Source organism: Saccopteryx leptura, chromosome 1 (genome assembly GCF_036850995.1).
Source record: "Saccopteryx leptura isolate mSacLep1 chromosome 1, mSacLep1_pri_phased_curated, whole genome shotgun sequence".
In the NCBI taxonomy this organism is placed as follows: domain Eukaryota; kingdom Metazoa; phylum Chordata; class Mammalia; order Chiroptera; family Emballonuridae; genus Saccopteryx; species Saccopteryx leptura.
This window is the reverse complement of record NC_089503.1, coordinates 184,376,827-184,396,737: the sequence shown is the minus strand read 5'-3', so window position 1 is coordinate 184,396,737 and position 19,911 is coordinate 184,376,827. Positions and strand designations below refer to the sequence as shown.

General features: G+C 40.1%; 1 protein-coding gene across 3 annotated transcripts in view; it reads left to right on the top strand.

Annotated features, from left to right (window-relative positions):
• The window catches only part of LYST (lysosomal trafficking regulator), a 249,598-nt gene that overhangs the window by 62,796 nt on the left and 166,891 nt on the right, over nucleotides 1-19,911 (top strand). For all 3 annotated transcript variants that reach the window (XM_066382725.1, XM_066382706.1, XM_066382715.1), the window contains exons 10-11: nucleotides 8,250-8,359; nucleotides 10,516-10,939. In XM_066382725.1, the coding sequence (XP_066238822.1) occupies nucleotides 8,250-8,359; nucleotides 10,516-10,939 (534 nt within the window). The remainder of the gene's footprint in view (nucleotides 1-8,249; nucleotides 8,360-10,515; nucleotides 10,940-19,911) is intronic.

Here is a 19,911-nt window from a genome sequence, read left to right as displayed (position 1 = left end):
ATGAATGGGTGCTGGATTTTATCAAATGCTTTTTCTGCATCTATTGAAATTATCATGTGGTTTTTCTCCTTCCTTTCGTTTATGTGATGAATCACATTGATTGATTTGCGAATATTATACCAGCCTTGCCTCCCCAGAATAAATCCCACTTGATCATGGTGTATGATTTTTTTCATATATTTCTGGATCCGGTTTGCTAATATTTTGTTGAGGATTTTTGCATCTAAATTCATCAGAGATACTGGCCTATAATTTTCTTTCTTTGTGTTGTCCTTGCCTGGTTTTGGAATCAGAATTATGCTCGCCTCATAAAAGGAGTTTGGAAGTCTTCCTTCCTCTTCAATTTTTTGAAATAGCTTGAGAAGGATAGGAGTTAGTTCTTCTTTGAATATTTGGTAGAATTCACTTGTGAAGCCATCAGGCCCAGGAATTTTCTTTTTTGGGAGTTTTTTTTGGTTGTTGTTTTGTTTTTTACTAATCTTTCCTCCTTTATTTATTTATTTATTTTTTTAATTATAATTTTATTTTTTTAATGGGGCGACATCAATAAATCAGGTTACATATATTCAAGGATCAACAAGTCCAGGTTATCTTGTCTTTCAATTATGTTGCATACCCATCACCCAAAGTCAGATTGTCCTCTGTCACCTTCTATCTAGTTTTCTTTGTGCCCCTCCCCCTCCCCCTTTCCCTCTCCCTTTCCCCCCGCCCCCTGTAACCACCACACTCTTATCAATGTCTCTTAGTTTCACTTTTATGTCCCACCTACGTATGGAATAATGCAGTTCCTGGTTTTTTCTGATTTACTTATTTCACTTCGTATAATGTTATCAAGATCCCACCATTTTGCTGTAAATGATCCGATGTCATCATTTCTTATGGCTGAGTAGTATTCCATAGTGTATATGTGCCACTTCTTCTTTATCCAGTCATCTATTGACGGGCTTTTTGGTTGTTTCCATGTCCTGGCCACTGTGAACAATGCTGCAATGAACATGGGGCTGCATGTGTCTTTACGTATCAATGTTTCTGAGTTTTGGGGGTATATACCCAGTAGAGGGATTGCTGGGTCATAAGGTAGTTCTATTTTCAGTTTTTTGAGGAACCACCATACTTTCTTCCATAATGGTTGTACTACTTTACATTCCCACCAACAGTGTATGAGGGTTCCTTTTTCTCTTTGGGAGTTTTTTGATAGCTGTTTCAATCTCATTTTTTTGTAATTGGTCTGTTTAGGTTTTCTGATTCTTCCAGATTGATTTTTGGAAGATTATATGATTCAAGGAATTTGTCCATTTCATCTAGGTTGTCTAGTTTTTTGGCGTACAGTTCTTCATAGTATTTTCTTACAATATTTTGTATTTCTGTTGTGTCAGTTGTTATTTCTCCACTCTCATTTCTAATTTTATTTATTTGAGTCCTCTCTTTTTTTTTCTTGGTGAGTCTCGTTAAAGGTTCATTGATCTTGTTTACCTTTTCAAAGAACCAGCTCCTTGGGCCTATAAATATGCTATCTACAAGAGACACACCTTAAAACAAAAGATGCACATAGACTGAAGGTAAAAGGATGAAAAAAATTTTCATGCAAATGGAAATGAAAAAAAAGCTGGGGTAGCAATAGTTTCATTGATCCTCTGTATTGTTTCTTTAGCCTCTATGTCATTTATTTCTGCTCTGATCTTTATTATTTCCTTCCTTCTACTAGCTCTGGGCTTTACTTGCTGTTCTTTTTCTAGTTCTTTTAGATGCAGAGTTAAGTTGCTTATTTGAGCTTTTTCTAGCTTCTTGAGGTATGCCTGTAATGCTATAAACTTCCCTCTCAGGACTGCTTTTGCTGTGTCCCATAAATTTTGAGTCAATGTATGCTCATTATCGTTTGTTTCTAGGAATTTTTTAATTTCTTCTTTGATCTCAATGTTAACCAATTTGTTATTTAATAACATGCTATTTAGTTTCCAAGTGTTTGAATGTTTTTCAATTTTTCTATTGTGGTTGATTTCTAGTTTAATGCCATTGTGATCAGAGAAAGTGCTCGATATGATTTCAATCTTCTTAAATTTGTTGAGACCGCTTTTGTGCCCTAACATGTGGTCTATTCTAGAGAATGTACCATGAGTGCTTGAAAAGAATTTATATTCTGCTGTTTTAGGGTGAAAGGTTCTGAAGATATCTATTAAATCGAGTTGATCTAATATGTCCTTTAAGTCTGCTGTTTCTTTGTTAATTTTCTTTCTTGAGGATCTATCTAATGATGTTAATGGGGTATTGAAATCCCCTACTATTATAGTATTGCTGTTGATCTCACCCTTTAAGTCCATCGAAGTCTGCTTTATATATTTAGGTGCTCCTATATTAGGTGCATATATATATATATATATATATATTTTTTTTTTTTTTTTTTTGTATTTTTCCGAAGCTAGAAATGGGGAGAGACAGTCAGACAGACTCCCGCATGCGCCCGACCAGGATCCACCCGGCACGCCCACCTGGGGGCAATGCTCTGCCTACCAGGGGGTGATGCTCTGCCCCTCTGGGGCGTCACTCTGCAGAGGCCAAGGAGCCATCCCCAGCGCCCGGGCCATCTTTGCTCCAGTGGAGCCTCGGCTGCAGGAGGGGAAGAGAGAGACAGAGAGGAAGTAGTGGGGGAGAAGCAGATGGGTGCTTCTCCTGTGTACCCTGGCCGGGAATCGAACCCGGGACTTCTGCACGCCCGGCCGACGCTCTACCACTGAGCCAATCGGCCAGGGCCAAGGTGCGTAGATATTTATAATGGTTATATCTTCCTTTTGGATTGCTCCCTTTATCATTATGTAGTGACCTTCTTTATGTCTAACTATTGTCTTTGTTTTAAAGTCCATTTTGTCTGATATAAGTATTGCTACCCCAGCCTTTTTTCAATTTCCATTTGCGTGAAATTTTTTTTTCCATTCTTTTATTTTCAGTCTGTGTGCATCTTTTGATTTAAGGTGTGTCTCTTGTAGACAGCATATGTATGGGTCCTGTTTTCTTATCCACGCAGCTACCCTATGTCTCCTGATCGGATCATTTAATCCATTAACATTTAAGGTTATTACTGATATGTAATTGTTTATTGCCATTTTTTTTTCTTTAAAACTGTATTCCTCTTTTTGCTATATTCTTTTTTTCCTTTGATCTGTTTACAACAGGTCTCCTAGCATTTCTTGCAGCCTTGGTTTGGTTGCAGTGAATTTCTTGAGTTTTTTTTTGTCTGTAAAGCTTTTTATTTCTCCTTCAATTTTAAATGATAGCCTTGCTGGATAAAGTAGTCTTGGTTGTAGGTTCTTGTTCTGCATTACTTTGAATATTTCTTGCCATTCCCTTCTGGCCTCAAGTGTTTCTGTTGAGAAGTCAGAAGTCATCCTTATAGGGGTTCCTTTGTAGGTGATAGTCTTTTTTTCTCTAGCAGCTTTTAATATTTTCTCTTTATCATTTAGCTTTGGTATTTTAATTATGATGTGTCTTGGTGTTGGTTTCTTTGGGTTTCTTCTTAATGGAGTTCTCTGTGCTTCCTGAACATGTAAAATGTTTTCCTGCCTTAATTGGGGGAAGTTTTCCGCTATGATTTGTTTGAACAAAGTCTCTATCCCTTGTTCTTTCTCTTCTTCTTCAGGAACCCCTATGATGCGTATGTTATTTCTCTTCATGTTGTCACAGAGCTCTCTTAGAGTTTCCTCAGACTTTTTGAGTCTCTTTTCTTTTTTCTGCTCTGCTTCCGTGCCTTTATTTATCGTGTCCTCTAACTCACTGATTCGATTCTCTGCTTCATCCATCCTGCTTTTAATTCCTTCCATTGTATTCTTTATTTCAGATATTGTATTTGTCATTTCTGACTGATTCTTTTTTATTATTTCAATGTCCTTTTTTATATTTGTTATCTCTTTATTTAGGTTTTCGTAATGGCCATCTATGGTTGTTCTAATATCTTTGAGCATCCTAACAATCATTATTTTAAACTCTGCATCTGGTAATTTGGTTATATCTGATTCACTTAGGTCCTTTTCTGGGGATTTCTCTTGGTTTATTTGTGTTGTATTTCTCTGCCTCCGCATTTTCTCTTCACGGGAGTGGCTGTGATCACGCGCTCGGGTACACAAGCGTTGGTGGCCTTGGCCTTTGCCCCGCCACCGTGTGTGACGTTATGCTCGGTCCTGAGGCCAGTGGCGAGCACCTTTGCTCAGCTACGGGTCTCCGCCTGTTTCCGGGCTTTCACCCTGTCCTTGCAGGAGGAGCCCACTCAAGGAACAGCTGCTAGCCTTGGCTCTACCACCGGGCAAGGCTGCGTGCCCAAGCTCAGCTCCGTAGCGGAACTCCGCCTCTTCTGGGCTTTTGGCTCCACCCCCGCGGGAGGAGCTGGCTACCAAGTCAGACCGCAAGCCTGGGTTGCACAGGCAGGGCAGGGCTGTGCTCCTCTGCCCTTGCTAAGGGGTGGTCTCCACCCTTTCCGGGGTTCCCGCCCTTCTCCCGCAGGCTGGATTACAGGCTGCCGGCAGCTGAGCTTGACCCCTTTTGCACGCCCCCTTCTCCCCAGCCGGGCAAGATTGAGCTCACACCTGAGCCCAGTGGTGGCCAGCTGGCTTCCACCCCTGCCAGCAGAACCGCGCTTTTGTCTTCCACTGCCGCCTGCCCTCCAGTGCGCCCTCAGCCGCGTGGGTGGGGCGTTGCAGCTTGGACCCTAAGACTCACTACTGTAGACCCAAGCTCCCTCCTTCTATGCAACTCTGCTCTGAGTGCCAAGGGGGAGCTTGTTTGGCTGCTCTCCTGCTTCCCTTTGCTGGTATTGCTGTTTCCGGGGGAAATATTCACTTCATCTTTGGGGAGTGACTCGTCCCAGGGGTTAGGGTGGCTATCTCCCAAAATGTTTCTCCCTGTGCCTCTTAGATTACACTCTCTTCCTGTTACTCTGGTCCTTTTTTCCCTCCCCCCCGTCCCCAGGAGCCCCAGGTGAGTGGTTGTGAGAGAGATGTTCTGTGCGGTCCCTTTAAGAAGGATCCTGGGTCTGAGAAATCAGACTCTTTCTCACAAACAGTATCCTGACTTGTTTCCAGCTAAATACTGTCCTTACGCCTCTTCTGGGCTCTGGGGCTGCATGCAGGCTAGGGCTTTGTTCCTGGGGCTCAGGACCCTTTCCCCTCTGCTATACTCAGTTCCCGCCACGCAAGTCTCTCCCTGCTGCCGTTCACTCCGGGGAGCTGGGCAGCCCTCTCCACATTTCCGCTTTTTCTACCAGTCTCGGTGTGGCTTCTTCAGTGTTCCTTGGTTGAAGAGTCCTCTTAGTTTCTCCTTTATATTTTAATAACAGTTTTTTTGAGCTATACTCATGTGCAGTTCACCCATTCAGAGCATACAGTCAGTGTTTGTTAGTGTATTCCCTGTTGTGCTATCATCACAGTCAATGCTGAAGTGCTTCATCACTCCAGAAGAACCCCATAATCTTTTAGCAGTCACTCCCTATTTCCCCATAGACCTCCCCCACTGGCATTCCCCTGCCCTTGGCAATCACCAGTCTATTTCCTGTTATAGATTCACCCATTCTGGATATTTCATAAGCAACTTGGCCATATTGTACTGTTATTCCTGGTAGTCCTGATGCCAACATCCCAGCTTTTGCATGGCATCACTCAGTTTCTTTCTTTGCTTTTTTTTTCTTTTTAAGTGAGAAGAAGGGAAATAGACACTCACATTGCACCCCGAACAGGATCTACCTGGCAACCCATCTGGGCCCAATGCTAGAATCAATCCAGCTATTTTTAGTGCCTGAGTTCAAGGCACTCAGACCAACTGAGCTATCCCCCAATGAACCACTGGCTGTGGGAGGGGAAGACAGAGAAGGGGGAGGTAGAAAGGGAGAGAAGCAGATGGTTGCTTCTCCTGTGTGCCCTCACTGGGATTGAATCCAGGACATCCATACACCAGGCCAACACTCTGTCCACTGAGAAAACAGGCCAGGCTCTCATTCAGTTTCTGTAGAGAAGAGTTATCAGGTTTGGGGCATAAAGGTAAAGCTGAGAAATCTGTGCTCCATATTCAGAATCAAGGAGAGGATGTTCATAGACATCTGTTTTTTTGTTTTTGTTTTTTGTATTTTTCTGAAGCTGGAAACAGGGAGAGACAGTCAGACAGACTCCCACATGCGCCCGACTGGGACCCACCCGGCACGCCCACCAGGGGGCGACGCTCTGCCCACCAGGGGGCGATGCTCTGCCCCTCCAGGGCGTCGCTCCATCGCGACCAGATCCACTCTAGCGCCTGGGGCAGAGGCCAAGGAGCCATCCCCAGCGCCCGGGCCATCCCTGCTCCAATGGAGCCCTGGCTGCGGGAGGGAAAGAGAGAGACAGAGAGGAAGGAGTGGGGGAGGAGTGGAGAAGCAGATGGGCGCCTCTCCTGTGTGCCCTGGCCGGGAATCGAACCCGGGACCCCCGCACGCCAGGCCGACGCTCCACCACTGAGTCAACCGGCCAGGGCCTTAGACATCTTTTAGTAATCCCTGTGTTGTTTCAGCCCCATTCTTTCTTCTCCAGATTTTAGATAGGCTCTTTACTCCCCTGAGCCCTTTGGGTAGCTCAAGGAGAATCTAGGCTGCAGCTTTCTCTTTTATCTACTCTTTCATTTTCCAGCAATCTTTTTCAATCTCTCACGTGATGTACTCCCAGTGCCCCCTGCCTTCCCCCACATTTTTTCTTGTTGTTACGAGTTTCTTCCTTTTGTAATTTTTTTTTTTTTTTTTACATAGGCAGAGAGAAACAGGGACAGACAGGAACGGAGAGATGAGAAGCATCAATCATTAGTTTTTTGTTGCGCGTTGCGACTTCTTAGTTGTTCGTTGATTGCTTTCTCATATGTGCCTTGACCGCGGGCCTTCAGCAGACCGAGTAACCCCTTGCTGGAGCCAGCGACCTTGGGTCCAAGCTGGTGAGCTTTTTGCTCAAGCCAGATGAGCCCGCACTCAAGCTGGCGACCTTGGGGTCTCGAACCTGGGTCCTTCCGCATCCCAGTCCGACGCTCCATCCACTGCGCCACCACCTGGTCAGGCCCTTTTGTAATTTTGTACTTTTAGTTTAGTGACTTTCCAGTGGTAGACAAAGGCAAGTACTCAGTGTGTGTGTGTGTGTGTGTGTGTGTGTAGTTTGAACTGAGAAACAAAATCTAAGTACATATACTTTACTTTGATTGTATTTCTTTATTACTCTCAAACCTTTAAGGGAGTCATGTTAATTACAGGTTAAAGTACCTGCTATTTTAGTCTTCTTGCAAGTTTCCTTCCAGATGTGCCTACTGGTTTACTGCTTCTGTTAAATATGTGGCTTCAGCACAGCTTTTCAATATGCTTCTTTTTGTCATGTCACAAATTGAGATATATTGATAGTATTGAATGTGTAGGCCTTCCTGTGTAGGGTGAGGACCAACTGAGATAATGCATGCAAATAAACTTTGAACACTGTAATGTGTGCTACTGATATTAGCTACTAAAAGTTCTATGAATTTGTGTACAACCAATGATAGAATAAATCCTATAAAATGTTCAAACTAATTGTGATATTTAAGTGTTTTCATAATCTTCAGTATTTCTACTTTTATTTATGTCTAATTATATACTTAGTGAAATTTATAATTTGAAATTTTCAAGAAGAAAAAAACATTGTATGGTACCTAACAGTGTCAACAAATACTATATTAATTTATGCTTCTTTTTAAAATTAATAATTAAATTTTAGTTGAATTTATTGGGATGACATTGGTTAATAAAATTATATAGGTGTCAGATGTACAATTCTGTAATACATTGTTTATATATTGTATTGTGTGTTCTCTACCCCAAGTCAAGTCTCTCCATCACCACTTATCTCCCCTTTACCAACTCTTCTATTTCCCTCCACCATCCTTTCCCTCTAAAAATCACCATACTGTAGTCTGTGTATATGAGTTTTTTGTTTGTTTGTTCTGTTTAATAACCCTTCACCTTTTTATTCTTCTTTAAGTAATACCATTACTTGACTTGCAGCTGACCAATCATTAAGAAAAGTAATTTTGTTGTGTTTTTTTTGATCAGTTAGCTGGTTTGCATTTACTCATATTGTTAGTTCTTCAGCAAATTTTCAGATTTTTAGGTTTATATTCCATTTAAAATGTGACAGTTGTATTTGATCTTTTTCAGTGAAATTTCTTATTCTGTTTCTTTAATTAACTGTGTATTTGACTCTAATTTTTCCCTCTATCTTTCTTTAATTTAGCATGCCAGAGAGTATTGGTGGATCTGTTGGTATCTTTGATGAGTTCAAGAACATGTTCAGAAGACCTAACCCTTCTTTTGAGAATATTTCTGGAGAAATCTCCTTGTACAGTAAATATGCTATGATTTAAATTTTTTCACTGATATTTAATTTTAAAAAGTATTTGAAAATCACTAAGCTCTCTCTTTTGATGTGGTAATTGTTATACAGTCAACTGTGTTATTATTTGCGAAGTTCCCAATTATTTTATTATTTGCACATACTGTAACCATTTCACTTCTGTTTTGGCTAGTCAGACATCTCAGTGGGATCATAGTCTCTTTATACTACCCCATCCCAGTTATTTTTGTGCTTAAGAAATGCTAAATAATTTTAATTACCAAAGAGAACTTATGAGTAATTATAACCATTTTGAGAATTATCCTGTTTTTAGAAAATTATTATCCACTCTTCCGTTGTCTTCTGTCATTGATCCGTTCCATTGGTGTAAGTCAGTGACTTTTAGACTGTTTATTTTCTGAAGAATCCATTTTTTACAGTGAAATCTTGAATAGAAGGAAATGAAACAGAAAACCTTGGTGCTACTTTCTTTGAAGCAAGAATGATGCTCCTGAGCCCTGCCCATTCAACCAGCCCACAGCCTGCGGGCCCTATGGGAGCTCTGTGAATGGCATCTCCAGAACCACTCCTGCAGACCATTGAGAACTGACTGTTTATGAGTGTCTGTTACTTTTCTGAGCGCATTTCTCATCATAATTAACATTAGTTGCTATTTTGTGCGTGAGTAGGTCATTGCACTTAATTGAACTTAAGGTTGATTTCTGTTTTCTTCCTTATCTCTTTTGTCATTGCTTTTCCCTTTGACTAAATGCTTGTTTCCTCTCTGCTCTTTTCTATACATTCTATATTTCAGTTTAACTGAAAACTTACAAATAAAACCTAAAATAACAAACACAGATGAAAAAATTTTATTTGATTATGGAAAAGGCATGTAAAATAAACTGGGAAGTAATTGAGCAATCAACTTTATAAAGTCAGTTGTGCTAAAAATATCACTGAGAAATCTGGAGATTTTGTAAGGTCTCTGGTACAATTTTTCATTTAAAAGTATTTGAGAAGCCTGACCGGGTGGTGGCGCAGTGGATAGAGTGTCTGACTGGGATGCGGAAGACCCAGGTTCGAGACCCCAAGGTGCCCAGCTTGAGCGCGGGCTCATCTGGTTTGAGCAAAAAGCTCACCAGCTTGGGCCCAAGGTTGCTGGCTTGAGCAAGGGGTTACTCGGTCTGCTGGAGCCCGACGGTCAAGGCACATATGAGAAAAAGCAATCAATGAACAACTAAGGTGTCGCAGTGAAAAACTAATGATTGATACTTCTCATCTCTCTCCATTCCTGTCTTGTCTATCCCTATCTATTCCTCTCTCTGACTCTCTCTCTATCTCTGTAAAAAAATAAAAAGAAAGAAAATATACACTATATTTTCTCCTCTTCTCCCTTGTTGTAAAACATTTTTTTTTTTTTTTGTATTTTTCTGAAGCTGGAAACGGGGAGAGACAGTCAGACAGACTCCCGCATGTGCCTGACCGGGATCCACCCAGCACGCCCACCAGGGGCGACGCTCTGCCCACCAGGGGGCGATGCTCTGCCCCTCCGGGGCGTCGCTCTGCCGCAACCAGAGCCACTCCAGTGCCTGGGGCAGAGGCCAAGGAGCCATCCCCAGCGCCCAGGCCATCTTTGCTCCAATGGAGCCTCGGCTGCAGGAGGGGAAGAGAGAGACAGAGAGGAAGGAGGGGGGGAGTGGAGAAGCAAATGGGCGCTTCTCCTATGTACCCTGGCCGGGAATCGAACCCGGGTCCCCCGCACGCCAGGCCAACGCTCTACCACTGAGCCAACCGGCCAGGGCTAACATTTAAAAAATATATATTTGAGAAAAGCAAATCGTTGGTAGTAGTGATTCTTGGTATAATTATTGTATTTAATTTCTCATACTTAAGGCCAACTCATAAATTTTAGATTTGTACCACAAAAGCATCTAAGTCTAAAACAAATTAACCACACGAGGTTACACATTTTAAGAATGAAGTCTCTCATATTTTATCTTAATTATACAGAAAATGAAAATGAATGACATGGTAGGTAGGAGGTATTTAAGTAGGAATGCTGAGGTGTGTATGGGTATGTTTGTATGTTCATTTCTAACCTGAATTTAAAGATCATTATGTACCTTGTGACATGGTTGTACAGTTTTATTTTTTTCTTTTTCTCTAGGAAATTCTTCTGCTGGGTATTTTGAAAATTGTTGGAAGTGATGTGACTATGAGCCCTTTACAGTATCTAACCTTCCCTTTGCTGCATACTCCAAATGTAAGCAGTGGTGTTACATCACAGAAGTGTCCTGGGACCCTCAACAGCAAGGCCCTGGGCTTCTTGCGAAGAGCACGCGTTTCCTGGCACAGGAAGGAGGCTGGCAGCAACAGCATTCCCCAACAGCTGCTCTCCTCGTGGCATGTCGCCCCCATCCACTTGCCCCTGCTGGGACAGAACTGCTGGCCGCACCTTTCAGAAGGCTTCAGTGTTTCACTGTGGTTTAACGTGGAGCGTGTCCATGAAGCTGAGAGTTCCACAGAAAAACGAAAGATCAGAAAAAGAAAGAAATCATTAATTTTAAGGGATAGTAGTGTTGATGGAATAGGTATGCCGACAGCATTATTTGTTACACTCAATGGCAATTTTGGTTGACCAGTAAAAATAGAGCAATGTTCTTACTCTTAACTTGTTCTTCACTTTAAATGCTTATGGCAGGTCCTGATTTACCAAAGCCAGTTGTCAGACAGCTGTGAAAACTCCATTTCCTCTGTATTTTTCTGTATGTGTGTGGATGGGGGGACTCACAGCACACACCCAGCTGCTGTGGAGCTCGCCAGCCTCATTTCCTACTCTTTCCTGGCCATATTATTAGATCAGGGCGGCTCTTGATATCAGCTGTGTTTCTCAGCCATCCTAGTCACCCCCATCTCATCTCCTCTCAGTTCAAGGTCTCCTTCTCAAGTTGTGTCTTACCTCCATTCCCCTCTCCTAGGTCCTGTCACAGACTGTTTGACTATATCAGCCATTCTCCAAAGGCAAAAGAGGTGGTTTTTTTTTTATCTTAAATAACAGTTTTATTGTTTTTTGTCAAGTATTATTTAATATTTTTTCATTACTATTTTTAAACTTTCTTATAAGTTAATCTAGTTTTGTGTAACTCTTTTATTGTTCTTAAGTATTAAATGCATGAAATAATAAACTACCTTATGGTATATCTTTTTTTTTTAATTTTAATTTTATTAAATTTAATGCAGTGACATTGATAAATCAGGGTACATATGTTGAGAGAAAACATCTCCAGATTATTTTGACACTTGATTATGCTGTATACCCTTCACCCAAAGTCATATTGTCTTCCGTCACCTTCTATCTGGTTTTCTTTGTGCCCCTCCCCTCCCCCCCACCCCCTCTCTCTCCTTCCCGCCCCATCTCTCCCCTTTCCAACACATTCTTCTCCATGTCTCTCAGTCTCATTTTTATGTCACATCTATGTATGGAATCATATAGTTCTTAGTTTTTTCTGATTTACTTATTTCACTCCATATAATGTTATCAAGGTCTATCCATGTTATTGTAAATGATCTGATGTCATAATTTCTTATGGCTGAGTAGTATTGCATAGTATATATGTACCAAAGCTTTTTAATCCACTCAGTCTAAGGGACACTTGGGCTGTTTCCAGATCTTCGTTATTGTGAACAATGCTGCTACAAACATGGGGGTGCATTTCTCCTTTTGGAGCCGATCAATGGTGTTCTTGGGGTATATTCCTAAAAGTGGGATAGCTGGGTCAAAAGGCAGTTCGATTTTCAATTTTTTGAGGAATCTCCATACTGTTTTCCATAGAGGCTGTACCAGTCTGCATTCCCACCAGCAGTGCAGGAGGGTTCCCTTTTCTCCACGTCCTCGACAGCACTTATTCTGTGTTGTTTTGTTAATGAGCGCCATTCTGACTAGTGTGAGGTGATACCTCATTGCGGTTTTTATTTGCATTTCTCTAATGATTAATGATGTTGAGCATTTTTTCATCTGCCTATTAGCCATCTGTATGTCCTCTTTGGAGAAGTGTCTATTCATTTCTCTTTCCCATTTTTTGATTGGATTGTTTGTCTTCCTGGTGTTGAGATTTACAAGTTCTTTATAAATTTTGGTTATTAACCCCTTATCTGATGTATTGTCAAATATGTCTTTTTATTCTGTTCTTATTGTCTTTAGCTGTGCAGAAGCTTTTTAGTTTGATATAGTCCCATTTGTTTATCCTGTCTTTTATTTCACTTACCCATGGAGATAAATCAGCAAATATATTGCTCCGAGAGATGTTGGAGTGCTTACTGCCTATGTTTTCTTCTAAGATGCTTATGGTTTCATGGCTTACGTTTAAGTCTTTTATCCATTTTGAGTTTATTTTTATGAATGGTGTAAGTTGGTGGTCTAGTTTGATTTTTTTGCAGGTAGCTGTCCAATTTTCCCAACACCATTTATTAAAGAGGCTGTCTTTACTCCATTGTATTTCCTTACCTCCTTTGTCAAATATCAGTTGTCCATAGAGCTGTGGGTTTATTTCTGGGTTCTCTGTTCTGTTCCATTGATCTATATGCCTGTTCTTATGCCAGTACCAGGCTGTTTTGAGTACAATGGCTTTGTAGTATAACTTGATATCAGGAAGTGTGATACCTCCCACTTTATTCTTCTTTTTTAAGATTGCTGAGGCTATTCGTGTTCTTTTTTGGTTCCATATAAATTTTTGGAATATGTGGTCTATATCTTTGAAGTATGTCATTGGTATTTTAATCGGTATTGCATTGAATTTATAGATTGCTTTGGGTAGTATAGACATTTTAATGATGTTTATTCTTCCTAACCATGAGCAGGGTATATGCTTCCACTTGTTTGTATCTTCCTTGATTTCTTTTATCAATGTTTTAAAACCTTTATTTTTATTTACTTTTATTTATTTATTTTTTTACAGAGACAGAGAGAGAGAGTCAGAGTGAGAGATAGACAGGGACAGACAGACAGGAACAGAGAGATGAGAAGCATCAATCGTTAGTTTTTCGTTGTGCACTGCGACACCTTAGTTGTTCATTGATTGCTTTCTCATATGTGCCTTGACCATGGGCCTTCAGCAGACCGAGTAACCCCTTGCTTGAGCCAGCGACCTTGGGTCCAAGCTGGTGAATTTTTTTGCTCAAACCAGATGAGCCCACGCTCAAGCTGCGAGCTCGGGGTCTCGAACCTGGGTCCTCCACATCCCAGTCTGACGCTCTATCCACTGCGCCACCGCCTGGTCAGGCTTATCAATGTTTTATAATTTTCCGAGTACAAGTCTTTAGTCTCCTTGGTTAAATTTACTCCTAGGTACTTTATTTTTTTGGTTGTAATAGTGAAGGGGATTGTTTCCTTAATTTCTCTTTCTGACTGTTCATTGTTGGCGTGTAAAATGCCTCTTATCCTGCCACTTTGCTGAATTCATTTATCAGGTCCAGTAGTTTTTTGACTGAGACTTTAGGGTTTCTATATACAATATCATATCATCTGCAATAATGATAGTTTTACTTCTTCTTTTCCAATTTGAATGCCTTTTATTTCTTCTTCTTGTCTGATTGCTGTGGCTAGGACTTCCAGGACTCTGTTGAATAAGAGTGGTAAAAGGGGGCACCCCTGCCTTGTTCCTGATCTTAAGGGAATTGCTTTTAATTTTTGCCCATTGAGTATGATGTTGGCTGTGGGTTTCTCATAGATGGCTTTTATCATGTTGAGGTATGTTCCCTGTATTCCCACTTTGCTGAGAGCTTTGATCATGAATGGGTGCTGGATTTTATCAAATTCTTTTTCTGCATCTATTGAAATTATCATATGGTTTTTCTCCTTCTTTTTGTTTATGTGATGAATCACATTGATTGATTTGTGGATATTGTACTAGCGTTGCCTCCCCAGAATAAATCCCACTTGATCATGGTGTATGATTTTTTCCATATATTGTTGGATCCGGTTTGCTAATACTTTGCTGAGGATTTTAGCATCTATATTCATCAGGGATATTGGCCTATAATTTTTTTTCTTTGTGTTGTCTTTGTCTGGTTTTGGAATCAGTATTATGCTCGCCTCATAAAACAAGCTTGAAATCTTCCTTCCTCTTGAATTTTTTGAAATAGCTTGAGAAGGATAGGAGTCAGTTCTTTGAATATTTGGTAGAATTCACTTGTGAAGCCATCAGGCCCAGGACTTTTCTTTGTTGGGAGTTTTTTGATAACTGTTTTGATCTCATTTGGTGTAATTGGTCTGTTTAGGTTTTCTGATTCTTCCAGATTGCTTTTTGGAAGATTGTATGTTTCAAGGAATTTGTCTATTTCATCTAGGTTGTCTAGTTTTTTGGCGTACAGTTCTTCATAGTATTTTCTTACTATATTTTGTATTTCTGCAGTGTCAGTTGTTATTTCTCCACTTTTATTTCTAATTTTATTTATTTGAGTCTTCTCTCTTTTTTTCTTGGTGAGTCTAGTTAAAGGTTCATCGATCTTGTTTACCTTTTCAAAGAACCAGCTCCTAGTTTCATTGATTCTCTGTATTGTTTCTTTAGCCTCTATATCATTTATTTCTGCTCTGATCTTTATTATTTCCTTCCTTCTACTACAATTGGGCTTTACTTGCTGTTCTTTTTCTAGTTCTTTTAGATGCAGGGTTAAGTTGTTTATTTGAGCTTTTTCTAGTTTCTTTTTTTTTTTTTTAATTGATTTGAGAGAGAGAGAAAGTGGGGGAGGAGCGGGAAGCATCAACTTGTAGTAGTTGCTTCTTTTTTTTTTTTTTTTTTTTCCTTAGATAGGAGAGAGAGAGAGATGGGGGGGGGGGGAGAGGAGAGAGACAGAGAGAGAAGGGGAGGAGGAGCAGGAAGCATCAACTCCCATATGTGCCTTGACCAGGCAAGCCCAAGGTTTCGAACTGGCGACCTCAGCATTTCCAGGTCGACACTTTATCCACTGTGCCACCACAGGTCAGGCCTTTCTAGTTTCTTAAAGTGTGCCTGTAGTGCTATGCACTTCCTTCTCAGTGCTGCTTTTGCTGTGTCCTGTAAATTTTGATTGTTTTATGCTCATTGTCATTCATTTCTAGGAATTTTTTTATTTCTTCTTTGATCTCATTCTTAATCCATTCGTTATTTAACAACCTGCTATTTAGTTTCCAGGTGTTTGAGAATTTTTGAGCTTTTCTGTTGTGGTTCATTTATAGTTTCATGCCATTTTGATCAGAGAAAGTGCTTGATATGATTTCAATCTTCTTAAATTTGTTGAGACCACTTTTGTGCCCTAACATGTGGTCTATCCCAGAGAATGAACCATGAGCACTTGAAAAGAATGTATATTCTGCTGCTTTAGGGTGAAAGGTTCTGAAGATATCTATTAAATCCAGTTGGTCTAGTGTGTCCTTTAAGTCTGCTGTTTCTTTGTTAAATTTCTTTCTTGAGGATCTATCTAGTGATGTTAGTGGCGTATTAAAATCCTCTACTATTATAGTATTGCTGTTGATCTCGCTCTTTATATCCTTCAAAGTCTGCTTTATATATTTCATTGCTCCTATATTAGATGCATAGATATTTATAATAGTTATATCTTCCTGTTGGATTACTCCCTTTATCATTATGTAGTGGCCTTCTTTATCTCTTACTATATTCTTTGTTTTACATTCCATTTTGTCTGATATAAGTATTGTTACCCCAGCTTGTTTTTCATTTCCATTTGCATGAAATATTTTTTTCCATTCCTTTACCTTCAGTCTATGTGCATCTTTTGTTTTAAGGTGTGTCTCTTGTAGACAGCATATGTACGGGTCCTGTTTTCTTATCCATGCAGCTACCCTATGTCTCTTGATTGGATCATTTAATCCATTTACATTTAAGGTTATTATTGATATATAGTTGTTTATTGCCATTTTATTCTTTAAAGCTATATTCCTCTTTTGCTATGTTCTTTTCCCACTTTGATCTGTTTACATCATACCCCTTAACATTCCCTGCAGCATTGGTTTGGTTGTAATTAATTCCTTGAGGTTTTTTTTGTCTGGGAATCTTTTTATTTCTTCTTCAATTTTAAATAATAGCCTTGCTGGATAAAGTAGTCTTGGTTGTAGGTTCTTGTTCTGTATTACTTTGAATATTTCTTGCCATTCCCTCTGGCCTCAAGTGTTTCTGTTGAGAAGTCTGATGTTATCCTTATGGGGGCTCCTTTGTAGGTGATAGCCTTTTTTTCTCTAGCAGCTTTTAATATTTTCTCTTTATCACTTAGCTTTGGTATTTTAATTTAATGTGTCTTGGTTTAGGTTTCTTTGGGTTTCTCTTTAATGGAGTTCTCTGTGCTTCTTGAACTTGTGAGAGTTTCTCCTGCATTAATTTATGGAAGTTTTCCGCTATGATATGATTGAACATAGTCTCTATCCCTTGTTCTTTCTCTTCTTCTTCAGGAACCCCTATGATGTGGATGTTTCTTCTCTTCATGTTGTCCCAGAGCTCTCTAAGAGTTTCCTCCGATTTTTTGAGTCTCTTTTCTTTTTTCTTCTCTACTTTCTTGCCTTCATTCAAGTTATCTCCAACTCACTGATTCGATCCTCAGCTCTATCCATCCTGTTTTTAATTCCTTCCATTGTGGTCTTCATTTCTGATATTGTGTTTGTCATCTCCCACTGATTCTTTTCTAGTATTTCAATATCCTTTTTTATACTTGCTATTTCTTTATTTAGGTGTTCATAATGACCATCCATTGTTGTTCTAAGGTCCCTAAGCATCCTTGCAATCATTATTTTGAACTCCGCATCCAGAAGTTTGGTTATTTCCATATCACTCAGTTCAACTCCTGAAGGTTTCTCTTGTGGTTTCATTTGAATTTTACTTCTTTGTCTTCTCATTTCTATGTTTGGGTGTTTTGCTTGTAGAGCTGGTTGAGTCTAGGCTTGGTGTTGTTTGCCTTCAATTTTCAATTGTGTTATTTCTAGGTCTTCTTGGGTTGGCATCAGCTATTATTTGTAATCCACTTTCGGTTTTGGGCCACTTTGAAGTCTTGATTTGTTTGTTTTCTTAACAGGTGATAGTCTTGTTTATTGATCTCAGCAGGGGGCTTCCTTGAAACTGTATCCAGGAATGTGATGGGTGTAACCTGAGGCTCTGAAGGCCTCTTCCACCAACTAATCTCTCTGGGGGCAGAGTGTTTTCTCAGCTTCAGTAGGGGGAGGTGTATCTCAGATCTCCATGGAGATCTGAGTTACTGCCCCTCCTCCCCATATCTTGTTTTCAGCTTTGTGTTGTTGCACTGATTGGAGCTGGAGAGATGTCTGGAGATCTGTGATCCGGAAGCAATTCAGTTCTGTTTTGTGAAAGGATCAGTCCCTCCCCCAGCTATGGCCACCTCTAGTACTGGATGAGTTAGCTTTTTTAGGTTGTCTCCTGCATTCCTCTGCTTCTCACTGTCTGTCGCTCTCTCTCCCCTTTCTTCTTGGAAGATGAGCCAGTCCTTTTAACACACATTGCGCCCTGGTTGCCAGGCAAGTGGCTTTGAGCAGTATTTTCTGCTCTTTTCCCTGGAGTGAGAGCCCCTCTGGGCTCTCAGCCTCACCCCCCCCCTCCGTTCCTATAAGCAGGGGAGATTCAGGCGCTCTCTACCAGGTTTGTTGTGGCTTCTTCTTTGCTCCTTGGTTTTTGAGAGCTGTTCTTGTAGTCCAGAGTTGGTTTTTCATGCTGATTGTTCCTAAGTTGATTTGTATTCCAGTTTGGTGGTGAGAGCTGGGAGTCTGTTCATCTGCCTACTCCGCTGCCATCTTCAGGTCCGGCAAAACAGGTTTGATTCCAGTCCTTTCTGTAACGGATAGGATTGCTGTTGTGCTGGTAGGAAGCGGCACATTGATCCTCACATGACTAGAGTAGCAATAAGCCATTTGTTAAGAGCACTGGTAGTGGTGGAAGTAAAGCGGGCGTGCTGATTCTTAGCGCTCACACCCACGGAAGGGACTTGGTGGCTAGATGAGGCAGACGTGTAGGGGTTATGTCTGTTTGAAGGAGGTCTCCCACTGCAGCCTCTGCATTTGGAAGAAAAGCCTTTAATGACACTGTCAAGACTGAATGGTGGGTGATTTCTCCTGATTGTCACAGTTGGAACTCCGAGTCCAGACACATTTCCATGTTAATTAGCATAGCATACTTAAGTACTTTTATGGGTTAAATAGAAAAATCTTATCCAAAAATATATAATGTTTCAGGTAGTTACAACATTTTTTAGTGAATTGAATGTTGCCAGCTAAGAATTATGGCTTTGAAAAATGCACGTGTGATGTTATTGATGGTGATGCTGTCTGAGGTGCATTGAATGTGCTCACTCTGCTCAGCTCTCTATGCACAGTTATGTTCACCACACTTCAGTGAGGTGAGCGCTCAGACTGTCTGCGTTTGCAGGTGAAGCTCAGCAGCAAGACCGCTTTCTCTAGCTGGTAGGTGATGGAGACCTTTTGGAGTACTTTTGCATATTTTCAGTGTGGATGATTATAATATATACAGTCTCTTATAAAGTGAATGAATATGCACAGGATCTGAGAAAAGTGGTATTGGAAAAATTTTTATTATAAAAATATATTAGAACACATTTTAGAAAGATAATTATACATAAGCATTTTAAAAGAATATTTTAAAACAGTGACATTAAAATGGTGAAGAGAGAATTATTACAGTGATAACACCTCTTTTGCCACTATACCAGCTGTGTGCCAAGGAGCACCTCGGTCTGCCACCCTCAAAATGGGGGTAATGTTTACCTCATTAGATTGTTGTGAAAATTAAATCAAGATATATTTGTAACGTTCCTACTCTACAATTCATGGTCCACACCAATTTTTGTTCTAGTCTTTAATCTGTATAAGTTCAGATTTGATATGGAAACTTTTTAAAATATCACATCAGATATGAGTTTGTACATCTTATTTCTTGGGCACTAGTCTTCAAAATAATTGACGAAGTTAACTCTTTTTTAAGACTATTTTCATTACCAGGGGAAATATTCTTAAAAATTGGTGGTGGTTATGCCTGTTGAAAAATAACAACTATATCTGCAATCTAATAACTGGTGGTATTCATCTTCTCTAATAGTATGAGCCTTTGTACATTTTAATTAACATAGCTTTACATAAAGTCATGCATCATGGTCATAGGTAGATAGATGGTGGCTTGAGGAATTTAGCTCATCATACCTGTTGAGGCAATTCTGGCTATTAAGTGGTGAGGAAGATAAGTCAAGATGAAAAACCAGACAGCCCAAAGCATAGAGCATTTACCTCAGTTTGCCTTAGAGAAAGTGTTTAGTTTCAGAAACACGAGCAGTTGCATTCAAAGATCACATATCATATCTGATCTTAGCCAAAAGGCCAAGAAGCAATATCAGGGAATATATTCAAACACATTTTCTCTAAAGGAATTTTAATATGATCAACTTTTTAAAAATTGTGTTGTCATAATGATTATAGGATGATTTTGGTAGTATGGGGCCTGTGATGATGGTATATCCTCATTGGGCTGAGGTTTATGGTGCCAGAGAGGCCCAATCCAAT